At 38.1% G+C, this 16,365-nt stretch overlaps 1 protein-coding gene across 2 annotated transcripts in view; it reads right to left on the bottom strand.

Annotated features, from left to right (window-relative positions):
- The window catches only part of CACNA1I (calcium voltage-gated channel subunit alpha1 I), a 297,225-nt gene that overhangs the window by 55,871 nt on the left and 224,989 nt on the right, over window positions 1-16,365 (bottom strand). The window contains exons 10-17 of one of the 2 annotated variants that reach the window (XM_088141549.1): window positions 11,125-11,276; window positions 8,134-8,319; window positions 6,422-6,539; window positions 5,792-5,947; window positions 4,543-4,651; window positions 2,522-2,691; window positions 866-1,279; window positions 201-301 (exon numbers count right to left, since the gene is read on the bottom strand). In XM_088141549.1, coding sequence (XP_087997675.1) covers window positions 201-301; window positions 866-1,279; window positions 2,522-2,691; window positions 4,543-4,651; window positions 5,792-5,947; window positions 6,422-6,539; window positions 8,134-8,319; window positions 11,125-11,276 — 1,406 coding nt within the window. The remainder of the gene's footprint in view (window positions 1-200; window positions 302-865; window positions 1,280-2,521; window positions 2,692-4,542; window positions 4,652-5,791; window positions 5,948-6,421; window positions 6,540-8,133; window positions 8,320-11,124; window positions 11,277-16,365) is intronic. The other variant, XM_088141550.1, reaches the window with a different exon arrangement.

A 16,365-nucleotide genomic window follows, 5' to 3' on the forward strand; every position in this document is an offset into this window, starting at 1 on the left:
AAAAAAAATGGAGGAAAAGAAAAAAACGAGCAATGTTTCATTATTGTTCCTAATTTCATATTATGATAACCTGAAAGTACAATAGAAAAGTAAGTCTTCTTGTATGACTGAAAGTAGTTAAATTGTTTCTAAAATTGAAGGCAGGGTGATAAAGCCATAGTTGAATCTCCATTCCTTAAAACACAACAAATGAAACATACTTGTTTTCTGGTGAGAATAAATAGATGGACCAATCTTCCCGCAACTCACACCAGTCTGGCTTGTAGGCCTCTATCATCTTCTTTATACGGAAACAGAGGCTCTGTAGAAACAGAAACAGAAGATCAGAAGCTGTTTTCTTCTTGGCTTCACATGAGCAGTACTTGCTTCTCTTTCTTCTGTATCTAGCATGTCCACCTGAAAATCTCCCAGTTACTGATTGATCATCTTATTGGGTTGTTCACTATCTAGTATACCTCCTGCATATTATAAAAACCCAAGCAAAAATTACATGCATAAGGTGACGATGGCATGATCAGCGTGTTCAAAAGGTTTGCTCTGATCTATCATAGAACTATTTATCACATAGGAATGGAATGGAAGACGCATAGGAATGGAAGAACAATGTATAACAGCTAGAATAACGCAGTAAAATAATTTGCTTTGTGAACCTTGAGCCACTTGAATACTGTGGCTTTTCCTCCTAAATGGGATGCAATTGTGGGATCATCTTCCAGTGATCACTGTTGAACATCTGGAAGGAATCACACTAAAGCTTTGTTGTGTTTTCCTCTTGCTCTATACAGTAGTGGAGCTCATCTGTTTATTTACTATAATTTTCCTCAGCTTTTCAAACATTTTTTTAGTAAAGATAGCAAATATTTACATAATCTATCTCTTCCTCATCTTCTCCATGGTCTTTCCGATTGTTCATTTCTGGAAAGATGTCCTTAGCGATAGTGGGCATTTTACCATTGCAGTCCTGGTGCTTGTTTGGCCCTATAGCCACTCCTATCTTCCATGATGGATTGTGACTGGATGAGACTGCTGGAGCCAACTCCAATTCAGAGGAATCTTTGGTATCCAAGGAAAATGTGCGTCGATGATGGTGAATTACTGGCCTTTCTCGTTCTGCCTCTGTTATTCTGTGCCGCTCCCCAGATAAAAGTGATTCATGTTCAGCTGAAGAAGGCTTGTGTTTGAGGCTGTGTCCTCGAGCGAGGCTGTTCCAACTGGAACGTCGGCTTCCCCAGCCTCCACTAGGATTCCGAGCTCCATGGTGAGAGCTCCGGGAGCTAGACTGTAAGAAAGCCAAAAGGAAACCATTTAGTGCCCCCACTTAAAACAAGAGGTTTGATATAGTTTTCAGTCATGCGCCAGCACACTTTTATTACTTATTATACATTCTATACTGCTGCATTTAACCCTAAGTGCATTAACTCCCACTTAACATTCCCTTCTCAGAAAAGCAGAGCACGGAAATAGATAAGTGGACGAATAAGTGGAAAAGTGAGGTAAAATTTTCAGTTTCTTTGCAACTTATTCAATAACTGATGGTGCCACAAAAATTCAGCGTTCCCCTTTTTGATGCATCACTGTACTTGGATCACTTAATTAAAAACATTTAAAATATAGCCTTATTGTGCTGTACCTCCTCCTCTTCTTATACTCCTATGAATTAAGGAAGCATCTGCCTGAGCCTCTGCCAAATATTATCAGTCTGTTGTGGACTTAAGACATGTTTCACCCCTCATTGCTTTGGAAACAGAACTTGGGTATGTCCATCAAGACCATTTTCCTTAGTCTCTATAGATGGCAAACACAATCTAAAAAGAAGTACTCTCCTTTTATGAACCCTATTCGAGCAGATGTCTTCTTTATTATGATGACTACTGTCATCCAAGACCACGTTTTTGCCAAGATGGGAACTGAACTTTGTTTTTCCCCTCCAAGTCTAGGATTGTGTCCATTATGGGTGGGAAATCTCTAACTCCACAGACTGCATTGGATTCAACTCTCATCATCCTAGCTGATGGTCAGAATGATAGAAAGTATAATACAATCATCTGCAGAGTCAAAGACCATCCACACTAGACCATCCCATACAGGTTTTCAGCACATCAAGCTAGTTTATTTGTACATTAGAAAAGCAAAGGCTTATACTAAGCACACCTTTAATTACCTTGGCCTAGTTCCTATTTCCATTATACGACAGCCTGTGTTAACTACTATTCACCAGAACACTTCCTATATCAACTCTTAGCTGTTTTGTACAATCTTATTCCTTTCAATAGATGGAAAGATAATCAAATATCCTCTTTCCTCTGATGTTAAAAACCAGTTCTGAAAAAACATATGGAGAAGGGCAGGGAAAGTACATAGATATCAATCAAACATACTGATTGTGGAAAATATATGTAGAAAAGTTTACCTAATGACTCTACTAATTAAAGGCCATGTCGTCAGATATTGGGGTTGGAAGGTGATCCTAATATATTGCTTTTGAGATAAGTATGTTGCACATGGATTTAAGTCCACTTACTAAAGACATCACACTGCTTTTTCTGGATTCGAGGGCCATGAGGATGTCTGATTGCAGAGCACTGCGGGATGGATTCATCATTCCAGCGGTTGTCCCAGGCTGGTTGAGACAAGGAAGGCTGGGATCAAGATGTCCATTTGGGGTCATGGGAATTGCACAAAGCTTTGGATCTGAGAAAAACAAAACAGACAAAATAGTGAAAGAAAGAGAGATACTATCCAGAGAGGATTTTTAAAAAAGTAATCTGTGCTTTAATATAAACTGTTCAACTTACTTATGTTCTAACCCTGTAGTTATGCCTCTAGAAAACAAGAAACAATGTGGAAAGAAATTAATCTTTTTTCCATCTTTCCTCCTGTTCCTGTTTTAACAACGTTTCATGCTATGCTTATTGAAGCTTGGAAATATTTGATGAAACTCTGCTCCTTTAAAGTGAAAAAAACCGTATCCTTTAACATTTGCTTAACATTTACCAGCACAAGTTTCTTTCATTGTAGCAGAACAAGAACTGTTAGAGTAGATAAAGGGAGCCCCAGTGTTAACAGTTCATAAATAAATTTGTGGTGAGTGCAGCTAGCCACAATGACACCAGAATGACAAAATGTATGTCATGAAACCACAAAGCAAGCTCTACACTTTTGCTCCTGCATCACAAGTATGTAAGGGATGAAATTCGTGTCATCATTTCATGATGCACATTTCACCCCAAATCCCAAATTTAGTAAAATGAAGCAGAGAAGATTAATGGGAATGGTGCAATATATTTTTCATGCTTCAGATGAGTTGGAGACTATAATTACCATCCTTCCCAGCTAGCATCAAATGATGGTTAGAGATTATTGTAATTTTAGTTAAACAAATATGAGAAATACTGGGCAGGGAAAGAAACCTATAGATCGACAGTAATTTGTGGCATCATCCTCTGTTTTTCTTTTGATTGAAAGTTGGGGAAATGGACTTATATAGCCATTGGCATGTATAGTGCCAAGTTGGAGTGAAGGAAACATAAGGCATTACTCAGAAAAAGACTGCAGAATGCAATTTCTCATTCATATTTGGTCTTCAAATGCTATTCTAGTGTTCTGATTTCCATTCTTTCAGCCTTTGTTCCAAAGTGATGCTTGGACACACCTTTGTTGGGTCTTTTGAGACCCTTCCAACACAGATTCTTCCTGCAAACCTGCTTAGTTTTACAGTCTATAGAATTAGACTTTTTCCTTCTCTCTCAAAATATTCTGAATTGTTAACCTTGGCAAACAACCCTTTTGTAGCCAAGGGTCGTACTTGATGCTTTTCAGGTGGCTGAGGCTTGCAAAGTGTGTAGAACCATATCATACACATGATATACTTTTACTTTGTTTTTGTGATATACTTATTTTAGAGCTTACACAACAGTTTTAATCTGTTTCCCAACTCAAAATGTCAGGAAATTGTATCATTGGTTTTCAGCAATCATGGCTCCAAGGGCAGCAAAATGAAGATCTGACAAGCTCCATGTAGCAGTAGGTTCAGGTTGCTAACCCCAGATCTATTGCCCAGTTCCTTTCATCTTGTCACTAAATCTTGGCTTTTACTGGTTTAAATCATCCAAAGTTTGGTGTTGCTAAATCAGTAGCCACTAGATATTTCATACTTTTTTGAAACTTAACTAATTTGTTCATGCAGTTTGAACACTAGGGGTCTGATTGAAACTCAGCTCAGAAATTGATTTGAACAGCTTTATCATCATTATTGTAGCTCCTATGAAACTATTTGAATTTTATCAGGATTGCTCATAAAGTCACTGTTGCACTAAGTTAATCATGTCTCTTGGATAAAAGAAACAGGATCTGAATTACAGCAGGTTAATACAGCAAATATTCCTTAGAAATGTTTGAGAACTAGAAATGTCAGTGGATTGAAGGATTAATCTCTGTGGATCCAGAGCATGCCTTGGAGCAAAAGGAAGGAAGGATACTTTCCAAGATGTTATATACTTTCATACAGACAGACATATAGCATTGTGTATTCCCTGCTAATACCTGAACTATCCTGGAACTTGTCAAATTCTTCAATATTTGATGAACTCTGGTCTTCATCTGAATATGACCGGTTAGCATCACCCTGTATTGGGAAAATAAATGCAAAGACCTGGGAATTGTGAGCATCATGAGAGGCACAGAGGGATTTCCCTTTGATTTCAGAGAATTGCCAAGGTGGACAAATTACTTCATGGAAATTATTGGATAATATACCACTGTGTGAAAGAAATAATAGCATTCAGATTATTAGATGTGGATGAACGTCTCAACAGATCAGTTTTCCCTTTTTCTTTTTGTAATGCTTACTAAAATAATATCTGTACTTTTTAAAGTCCATCTGAAAATGTGTATATATTATCATCTGGATTTCAACTAATGTAAACATTTTAAATGCATTTATCCTGCTGCAGAGTCGGTAACGACTGAGCGCAGATTTAAAAAAAAAAAAAAAGGCATTGTAATTCCACATGCTGTTTCAGGCTGGGCCTGCTGCAGGTCTCTTCTCTGTGCCAATATCATCAGGCTGGATTTAGGAAGTGTGCTTTTTCCCTGGCAGTGCCTACCTCCTTGAATGTCCCCTTCACCCCCAGATACAATCAGTTCTGACCCTTCTAGCCTTTTGTAAGGCATTAAGAACCTGTTTTTTCCCTTGGGCATTTGGGTCAGTTTGTTAGATGTGCCCATCTTGGGAGACAGTATCATATGGTTTGACAGCCAGATTGTATGTTTCTTTTTCTTTTTTCTTTTTTGTTGAATAGTCTTGTTAACCACCCAGAGTCACTCTGAGGAGTGAGCAGCCACATAAATTGATTAAATAAATAAGTCATATTTTTGTATGCATTTCTGATTTGAGCACTGCATCACAATTCAGATTTTAAAAGACATGTTCCCACTTTGAGAAGTGGGAAATAGATTGAATTTTTACTAAATTCTATTCCAACTATATATCTTTTTTATCCTTGGATATCACATACTCCTGAATTGATAATCGTAATTGTTTCCAAGATCACCCACAACAAAACATGATTTAAAACTATCTCCCTCAAATCTGTACTTATCAGATGTGTTGGAATTCAACTCCCCATGGCCTCACCACATAGAAACTGGATGCACTGGTGGGAGTGATGTGAGTTTTTGTTCAAGACAATGCCTGGTTGGCAAAGATTGGAAAAGTCACTAGAAATCTGATGCTGAATCTCTCCCTTATTTGCAATTGACCTTTCTGAAAGCAATTGGTGTAGCAACTCACCTCTGCCTGGAATCCCTCTACTAGGATTGCCACCAGCAGGTTGAAGAGAACGTAATTTCCAAAGGTCATGAGAGCCACGAAATAAAGAGATGCCCATGGAGACGTTGAGGCCATGCCATTATAAAGTACAACATTCCAATCCTCCTGAGTCAAGATCTGAATTGTAAAGTTCAAGGTTATAAAGTCAAGTCCAGAACAAATGTATTTGGCAGAAATATGGGATATATACAGTACATCCAATAAATAAATTGCTAAAAAACAGAATATAGTATCAAACTAATTTGCCAACAGGAAAGGTCTCTAATATTTCTATTCCAATATTTCCCATATGCATGGGAAGGGGTGCAGTCATAAGATGATTTCTATGAGGATATGCATCTAGCTATGTTGTACTATGCCATCATCAGAGGCAATCTCTGGAAAGGATTGACATCCACATATTACTGCAGTGTGAAAGATGCCATAGCAAGGGCAGCTCTGCTTGCGAATGTCAGTAGGTTTCAAGTGATGATATGATGGGTCTATATGAGCTGTTTGTTATGGAAACACTATGTAACCTGGTTCTATGATAGGAAGACTGAAAGTTTAAACTGTATCCACTCTTTCTTCCTTACCCTACTTTGGACTCACCTGGAATACAGTGACAATGGCCCAAAGCAAGGAGTCAAAATTTTTCCGGTCAGGGACTGTGTCTCCTGTGTCAGTTCTAAGGCTAAATTTACAACCAAAGATGTGCATTCCCAGGATGCTGTAGGGAAGAAGAAATGTTTTATGGTTTTTAAAAGCATCAATCAATGTCTGCTTGTTTTCAAATTCTTGAAGTGTTTGAATTTATCTAATTATTTATATCCTATTCTTCCTCTTTCAAAAAATGTAGGGCAATCTTCATGAGTTTCCCCAACTGTACAACAACCCTTCGAAATAGGATCAAAATGGCACTTCTTAGCTATTCATAGTAGATGGCATTGGTTAGCGTCCTCATTCTTCAGATTCAGACGTATCCCAAAACAACCCATCAAATTCATTTCTCAATTTCTCATTTCTAAAATTTCTCAATTTCTCATTTCTAAAAAAGTAAGAAAGCAAAGCTTATTGATTACTTTGAAATATTGTGAGATTTATTTTGCTTTTCTTCATCCACATTTTAACTGTTACTTCATTAAACTTCTAGCCTTATTGCATAGTTTTTTAGTTAAAGGCAAAGAAACCTGGCTAAATTGAAAAAAGTATTGAAAGATGTCATTGTTCTTGAACAGAAGGTGCTAAAATTCAAAATATCAGGAGGGCGTTGGTCTAGAACATTTAGAGGAAACCAGATTGGAAAAGGCTGGTCTTATTTGTAATTAACTTCCTTTTCTTCTGATCTGAAGACAAAGGAGTAAACATCTGTTCTTGCTGTAGTCAAAACCCTTCCTTTGCAAACTGCATTGACATCCTGGACCTCCACATGGGTGGAAGCTACAATTGGTCTAGAAGGGACCAGGTAGAGTGCTACCAGGACAACTTATCAGTGCAATTCTACATTATTTTAAGGTCACTACACAAATTACCAATAGGCATCCAGGCCTTTTTAAAGTGCTGCTTATTACTTTACAATTTAGCACCTGCACACATCACACATTACCTTGCCAAAATGGACTTTGTCCATCCAATCTGTTCATCTTGACAGAACCTGCTTAGAGTCCTCCTATGGGTAAGTTCATGGGACTTGGGTCAGGCAGCAGACTTCCTCTACTGACCCCCATGCTCTGGAATATGTTTTCCCTCCTTGCTTTTCATAAAGTGATTAAAACCATTTCGTTCTATAATGCCTTTAACCTTATGTGACTGCAGGGGTTTTATTTTATTTTTATTATTTCCTGGAGTTTTGCTTTGTTGTACATCATCCAGACTCTAAATAAATAAATAAATAAATGTACTAACTATATGCATGAATGGTGCAGTTGGTGTCAGCCCATTACAGCTTAAAACTGTCCCTGATGAGTTAGGATAGCCTTCCTCACTTGGGCACCCCCAGATACATGAACTTGAATTCTTTCTGTTTCCAGCCAGCATAACTATTGAAAATTCTGAGAGCTGAAGTCACCACATCTGGAAGGCACTCATGATGGGGAAATTGGCTTTAGGGTTAGAGATTTTACATAATATTCAGATTTTTACAAACTTGTTTTTATTAACATTATCCTTTCTCAGTGTTTGACCTAGTAAAATGAAGCCAATCCTGTATTAATCTTTCATGTTCACTTGTTAGTTCCTAGGCACCTTTCTGCTTCCAGCAAGAAAAGCTAACCACACATCCTATACAGGTCTTATTATCTTCAGTATGCATTACATCTTCTTACCTGAAGATAAAGATAAAGAGCATGAGGAGCATACAGAAGGTTGCTACATTATCCATGGTCTTCATCAGTACCACAAGCTGACGCCGCAAGGCAGGCATGAATCTCACCAGCTTCAATACCCTCAATAGCCGGAATGTCCTCAGCACTGACAGGCCACCATCAGCCTGACCTATGATCTCCCAGATGCTGCAGATCCAGGCAATCAGAAGAAGACACACAGAAAGAAAGTGAGGGAGAGACTGCTAAGACCATAATGAGACTGGAAAAATAATAAAAGGGATTCAATAAGAGGATTTGCAACAGCATAAACAACACAATTCATTCAGTCATCTTTCATTAGACCCCAGGCAGATACTGTGTGTGAGAGCATTTGTGAGTGTAAGAGCGGTATAATTTCTCCATCAACTGCACTGGTAACTAAAAATCAATTGTTTCTGATGTAATCCAAAGGGTTCCTTAACCTGCCATAAACCCTAGCTAGAAAGGCCACTGATATTAAGGGAGGTGAGAAATCCAGCACACCTGGAAGCTCCAATCTGATATAACTGAAACAATATCTGAACTAATCATGTGTGAACAAAATAATATTTTTGTAAATACCCTTTTGAATCAATTGTGTGTTTGTGTTTGTGTTTGAGAATATGTGTGTGTGGGTATATGCATATATGTGTGTGTAAACAGTAGATATAGATATAGATGTAGAATATCTGAGCATATAGAATATCTGTGTGTATAGATATAGATTAGATATAGATAAAGATATAGAATATCTGAGCAAGCAAGCTCATTAAAGGAGCAAAGGATTTTGGTAGGGAAGAGTAAAAGAGAAAGAGGATCAAAGATGAGATAAGCCAGGGAGAGCAGAGACCACAGACTACTGCTGCTGCTGCTGCTGCTGCCTGTTTCCTGACTGTTGCTGATGCACATTGCACTACTCATTGCCCACTGGACCATTGTTGGTTGCCATCCTATTTGAAGCAACTTCAGGAGAGATATAAGGAAGCAGTTCGAAGAGAACAAACTATCTGAGTAAGCAAACAGGGAGCTGTGGATGAAATGAAGGGGGAGGCATTTATTTTTGGTTTGTTTATTGTTCACATGAAGGATATGAACTGCTCTTGTGACCTGCAGGGGCTGTGTCATGTTGGCTTCTCTCCCTAAAGATGTCAATAATTAGACATGCTGCAAGTGCAGGCTCGATGCCTTCCTGTAAGAGAAGGTGAAGAGGCTAGAGGCAAAACTGTTCACTGCTCAGTACAGTGTCAAGATCAAGAGAAGTCATTTCTCTCTATTCTGCTTTGATTGGACCACAGCTAGAATACTACATTCAGTTCTGAGCACAGCATTTTAGAAAGAACATTGACAAATGGAACATGTCCAGAGAAAAGCAACCAAGATAATTAGGGACCTGAAAGAAAGAAAAAAAAAGTATGACAAATGGTTGGAGGCATTGGGTATGTTTAGTCTGGAGGAGAGGAGACTACAAAGAGACATGATAGCTGTCTTCAAGTATCAGAAGGGCTGTCATGTAGAAGACAGGGCAGAATTGTTCAGAGTTGTTCCAGAAGACAGGACAAGAAACAATGGGTTCAAATTATTCGGAATTGGATTTCTGTGGAAGATCAGGAAAAGTTTCCTAACAGTAAGAGTTGTTCAACAATGGAAAAGACTGCCTGGGGGAAGGGGCTGAACACTTTTTATTTGGAGATATTTAAAGTGAGGCTGGTCAGCCATCTGTCAAGGATGCTATAGAAGTGGTCCCTGCACTGAGCAGGGGACTGAATCAAATAATCTCCAAAGTCCTTTCCTGCTATGCCATACCATGCCATGCCACACCATGCCACTGATTCTTCTATGTATGTACATGTCTGTTCAGTAATGGAGACATCCATTTCCACCAAACAAAGCAGTCTGTATATCTAGAGGCACAGAAAAGTCCATCTATCTCTTTAAATTTACTAAAACAGATGGCTGTGGCTAAGTGTATGGGAAATGCCATTGTTTAACCATAGTTTAAGGCAGTTTCATATGTTCCTAAAGACAAGGATTGTGAATACAGAAAGAAGAGGTAGAAACTGAATGCCATATCTAGGCATAATGTTTTACTATACAAGTAGACTTTGCTTAATGATGCCTTGTTTAGCAACTGTTCAAAGTTACGATGGCACTGAAAAAGTAACTTTACGACTGGTCCTTGCACTTATGACCATCACAGCATCCCCTCAGTCATGTGATCAAGATTTGTGTGCTTCACAACCGGCGGGTGTTTACAATCGTCGCTGCATCCCATGGTCATGTGATTGCCATTTGCACTCTTCACAGCCGGCTTCAGACAAGCAGAGTCAATGGAGAAGCCAGCAGTAAAATCACAAGTCGCAGTCACATGAAGTCTCGCTTAACAACCACACTGCTTAGCGACAGAGTTGCCAGTCCCAACGGTGATCGTTAAGTGAGGATTAGCTCTAGTTATATTTATAGTTTGGCACAAATTATTTGTTATGCTGATCCTGCAATATAGCACTATAAGATTGGAAAAAACATTTATTGGGGCTTTAATATGATATTCCTGGTTTCACATTTGAGAAAATAGCATGCATTTATGGAGCAAATATAGGCTATCCTGAATATAACTGGTAAACCTGTGGCAAAATTTGAAATATAATCAAATCTTCAGGTTCCCTGACTCTCCACATAAATGTTTTGGGTGGTTATACTGTATTAGTTTAAAAGGCTAGCTCAAAATAATGATGTAAATATAATTCATCATCACTAATCATTAGCCATTCCCAGTCCTCACCCTTCGGCACAATGGATTTGTTTGGAAATAAGATGAATTATCACAATGTAGGCACACACATACTTAAAATCAGTAGATAACATGACTTAGTCCTGATCTACTCTAATTTGGATGGCCAGAAGCTAGCTATCATCATCCATTGTTGTTACGTGACATTTCATTATTGATTCAATAGAGATTTGAATTGTCATTACCTGATGATGACAATGATGCTGTCAAAAATGTTGTATGGGTTGCGAAGGTAATCAAATAGACCAAAGGCGGCAAGTTTCAAAATCATCTCCAGAGCAAACATGCTGGTAAACACAACATTGCAAATTTCCAAAATATTTGTCAGCTCCTCTGGCTACAGGCAAAAGAAAGAAGCCAAGACATCAAAAGAGTTTAGAAAATGTCACGTACTTTTCTGCATGGGATACAGGAAATGAGCACCTGGGTAAAGGAAGGGCATTTGGAGCCTTTCAAGGATCTTCCTCTAATTGCAGCATGAACATGAACTTCCAAGGCTACCATCTTCCAATGATGCTCCAACATTTCATGAATTTCAATCTCTCCCCCCTCCTCCCCCTTTTTTTTATTAAACTCCTTTCTATTCTGTGTGGTCTTTCACTCCAACACTGCAGTGCCTATTACTTTGGTAATTTATTCATTTTTAAAAAATAATTTAACTGCTCAGTACTTGAAGGCAACTGAGAATTGTGAAAGTCCCTCATTTTGAAGTGTATGTTGGATTTGCTATTTGTGCCCCAGTATCATATCATTTATGATTATTATAACTCAAAGTATTTTCACCATTGTCTTGTGAAATTGTCACTGTCTGCTTGTGTAAATTCCACAAGCAATGGAGTTTTGCCTCAACATTTGAAGATTTTTCTAATCACTGGATGTTTTTTTCTTCTCATATGTTAGTATGGCTACAAAATTTCAGGATGATAGAATTGCAATTCTTAACACATGTGGAAAGCACCAGGTTTGTGCTTTTCCATTTTGGGAGGATAAAAGGACTCACTTCACCTTCTATTACCCTCCTTTCCCACTTTGTTTTCCTCTGCTCTTTCTACTGGCATTCTTCTACTAGCAACATACTTGGCCCTATTATAATCTTCCTCATAACTTTCTCAGAAGTGGTCTAACTAATTACTGTGAGGAACATCAACATGCATGAATTAGGCAGCAGAAAGCAGTGGACTGCTAAAATGTGCCAACCAGGAAGAGAGCGCAAAATTCAGCCGAGGAAACATCAAAACAATATTGCTTCTGCTACACTGGATGATGGGGCCTTCTGGTATTTTTTAAAGCTATAATTTAGTCTAATTAGGGAGGTACCAAGAGTTCTTTATGGCAGACCATATATTTATCCCACATAAATATTACAGAAAATGATAATGGGGGATACATAGGAAACTGTTTTATCAAATGAGAATTGGTTTTGTTCATGAACTACAGCATGACAGTCAGTGTGACATGGCCGTTAAACTTCCTTAAACATCAAAGTTCACTCGATGAATTTGGGACAGTCATTCTCTCTTAGCCAACCTTGTAATAAATCTGGAAAAGAAGTGGTATGTATACCACCTTGAACTTATAGAGGAAAAGGATGATGATGATGATGATGATGATGATGATGATGATGATGATGATGATACAATACATCTATATTATTCTATAGAGTCTATAGCACAATTCTGTGCTCTACTGAAGGCATGTCATTCATGTTGCTTCTAGCTTATATGTGAGTTATATAGATTGGGATAACAACAGTACAGAAACCAGAAATGAAAGAACCAGCGAGAGTCTGGTAGCACTTTTAACACTAACAAATGTTATTATAAGGCATAAGTTTTCATGAGCTGCAGCTCATTTCATCAGATGTGTGAAGTGGCTTTCAGAAATGGAAGTGTTCTGCACAGAATAATTATTAGTCTTTCCTTGCGACCACATTTCTCACTTAAAGGTAGGAATGATACCTGAATGAAATTATGAAACCTTGGATGCATAGAAAATTAGGATTAGGCTCAGGACTTTTACACTACCCTTTCCTAGTCCAGATGTTTTGGATTACAATTCCTATTATTCTCATTCACTGTGATAATCAAGTATGCATCTGGCTAAGATCTTGGAAATTACATTCAATGGATACCAATTTGGGAAAGACTGCTTCAAAACCTTCCAGGAAATTACAAATAACAGTCACTCACTGAAATAGGAAAATGCACTTCTTAGTTGAATGAACAGAGGGATCAATTCCTTAGCCACCTGCCCTCTAATCTTTTTCTCAGCATTACCATCCCAGTTCCTGAGTGCTTTGTTCACACAATCACCTCTTTACTTCATCAAGTGATTTTGACAACTGTTGCACAAAAATGACAAAACCTTATTTTCTCCATGTTTTCCTATTTCAATTCCATACTTCATTGTGGAATTGTGATCAGTGTTTTTATACTAATTTGAATTATACTAATATTATACTAATTTGAATATGGCAAAAAGGGTGTATGTAAGGAAATGATACAATTTTCCCATGCCAGAGATTTGATTGCAATTCCCAATTCCCCTAAGTACAAAACCAAAAGAGGGGTAGGGGAGGGTGGTGGTGATTGACTCAGTTTCCATCTGCTCCATGTTTCTCTACCAACACAGAACACAAAAAACCACTCAAACTCTGAAGTCACTTTCCATAATTTCAGTGTGGTTTGCTGCCACATGAGCGTTCATAGGATTGCATAAATTACTTTTAATAAATATGCATAGGAATAGAGTGTAATGTTTTCTGTGTTATTTTTTTTTCTTTAAAAATCCAGCCTGCAGTATAAAGAAAATAAAATCAGCCATTTTGGACTGAAGTGGAAAATTCCTCACATGAAATGTTCCCTTTATCTCCCTGCGATCACTGAGACCAACATTCCTCTCCAGGTGTTCTCTAGATAAACTGGAAATGCAGCTGAGCAATTATGGGAGCTGAAGTCCCAACAATTATGGGAGGGAAACAGGTAGGAAAAGGCGGCTTTGGCCTATCACTTCCTCTTGGTATTAGCACATAGAGTGAACTCCCATGGCCAGTGAAGTGATTTCTTCCTTAATATTTCATTTTTTCCCCTCAGATTACATTATTTTTGGGGATGACCATGGTTTCCATTCATTACAGGGTTAGCTTATGTTTATAAAGCAGTAGAAACTCTTTGGTCCCAGCTAGGGGAGGGGGGAAAAGTGACTTGCAGATGTGCAAGTGACTTAAAAATAAACCAACATACTTGTGCAAGTCCAACATGATCTCTACTGAACTTAAAGTAGCCACTATAACCCTAATATTGAGGTTCATAGCTTGTGCATTACACAAACGTTCTTGAAAATAAATATTCCTGCACACATGCAGTTACCAAACTTAAAAAAGAAAAGCAAAATGAAACTTATAACACTAACAGTTGCAGAATTGTAGGATGGCTTGTGGCATGCATTCACGATAGACTCAGAAATGATAAAACATACGGTGCCTTTCAGATTTAGCCCTATAACTGTTATATGGCATTTCACTGGACTAAATACACAGTAGATATAGCGCTATTTTATTAAAGTGTGTATCCTGAAAGGCAGTTGCATCTGGAAATACTGCCACCAGAGTGCCTCTGAAAGCATTCCACTGAAAATTTTCCCGCTGACTTTTTCTTAGCTAAAATAAAATTTGCTTCGTAAAACCAGAACTATCTAAACAATGCTGCAACTCTATTTTAGCCTTTGTGTTAAGCTCTTTCAAAGGAGCAGAAGAGTTGTGGGGAGGCCGCTCTGCAATTCTGCATTTTTTTAAAGAATAAGGCTGTGCACCTACTCTTTGCAAAATGTGATGACACATGACACTGAGTGTGTGTATGCGTGTATTGTGTGCGTGTATGTATGGTTTTCCTGGCTCATCTAAAAATGATTCAGGAAAAGAGTTTCATTATTAAATGTATATCTTTTTATGAATACGAACATCGATGTTCATTCTGACATCCGTCTCCACAGCATATATCATGTGACAGTATATTTTGCATTTTACTTCTTATGTTCATCTTTGAAAAAGTGAATGCGGAAAGAAGAAGTTGTTTTAAGTTTAACTGGGAAGCGATTAATTGCCTATAATCACTTGGTGTGATACCTTTGTCTTCAGTTTGGATTATCATGTTGCAGAATGCTTTCCATTTTTGTTTTCTCCAGTCAGAGGGAGGCATAAGGGCCCAGGTGCCACTTCAGTGTAGCACAGAATGATGTCCTGAACTTCCATGCTGATCTTTTAATTTTCAGATAACATAGCACCCTGGGTTTCATTTAAACATCTCTCCTGACTCTCTGAGAACGGGGAATGAGGATCCAGCTTTTCTTACTCAATGTCTACAGAGGGGTAAAAAAAGTCAAGATGGTGTCCACAACCATGTGATCAAAGCCCCACCCCCTTTTTCCAGTGTGATTGCTGAAGCCAATGAGAATTCCTGGAATCTCTATTCCAGGGTTTTTCAAATTGGGTTCCATGGATCCTTGGGGTTTTGTTAATGCCTATGGAATTCAGGGAAGAAAAGGTCACCTGAGCAGAACCAATTTTCTGTCTCTACAACTCTGCTCTTAATTGGGGGCTTTGGATTTTTTTTCTAAACTACAGGTGCCACATTCTGAAAATGTTTGAAAACCCCTGCTCTCTTCCATTTGACAATTACAATAAACTGTATCAAGAAATTATTGCAAGCACAAACTATTTTACAAAGTTAGAAATACAAAATGTAACCCTTTTCCATTATAGATACAGGTATGCATCCAGGTGAACTAAACGAACATTCTTCATACTGCTCTCAACTTATTTAGATGTACACCTGTGTGCGTTGGTGTGTGTGAGCTGCACGCACAAATCCACTATAACAGAACTTCGGTAAAAACAAGAAAAATGAAAGATACTTGTTCTGATTCCATCTAAACAATTACGTCAGTAATCAGAAGAAACTGAATGTGGCATCTGGGTATAATGGTGGATTGTTCTCCTTCCTTCCACTGACATATCTGCTCTTTTGCTCTTTCTATATCATAATGAGGAACTGATGTTTTAAAAGTCATGCTTGTCTCTCCATTACAGAAAAGGTCATTTGTTCCTGCTCACTCTCTGTTCTTCCTTGCAATGGGTTTCTCTAGCCAACTGTGCACCTGTTTATCTTTTTCTAATGGGCCTTCTTCTTCCCAGAAAATGAGTTCACTCAAGGAGATGGGCAAGAAGAGAAGAACTTCCAGAGGGCTGAATGCACAAAAGGAACCAGAAAAAGAAAGGAGAAAACAACAAAATCAGAGATAAGGATTGAAAGGAAAACAAACAGAATGTGTTTCAAAGAGAAGCAAACTGAAAAGCATATAACAGATAATTGAAGTATTGGTGAAACAAACTATTGCTTATTTGCATTGAAATCTTACATTAAATTACA

Source organism: Python bivittatus, unplaced genomic scaffold, assembly GCF_059951505.1.
Source record: "Python bivittatus isolate LINGU-HERP-01145 unplaced genomic scaffold, Pbiv_v1 ctg000330_np1212, whole genome shotgun sequence".
In the NCBI taxonomy this organism is placed as follows: Eukaryota; Metazoa; Chordata; class Lepidosauria; order Squamata; family Pythonidae; genus Python; species Python bivittatus.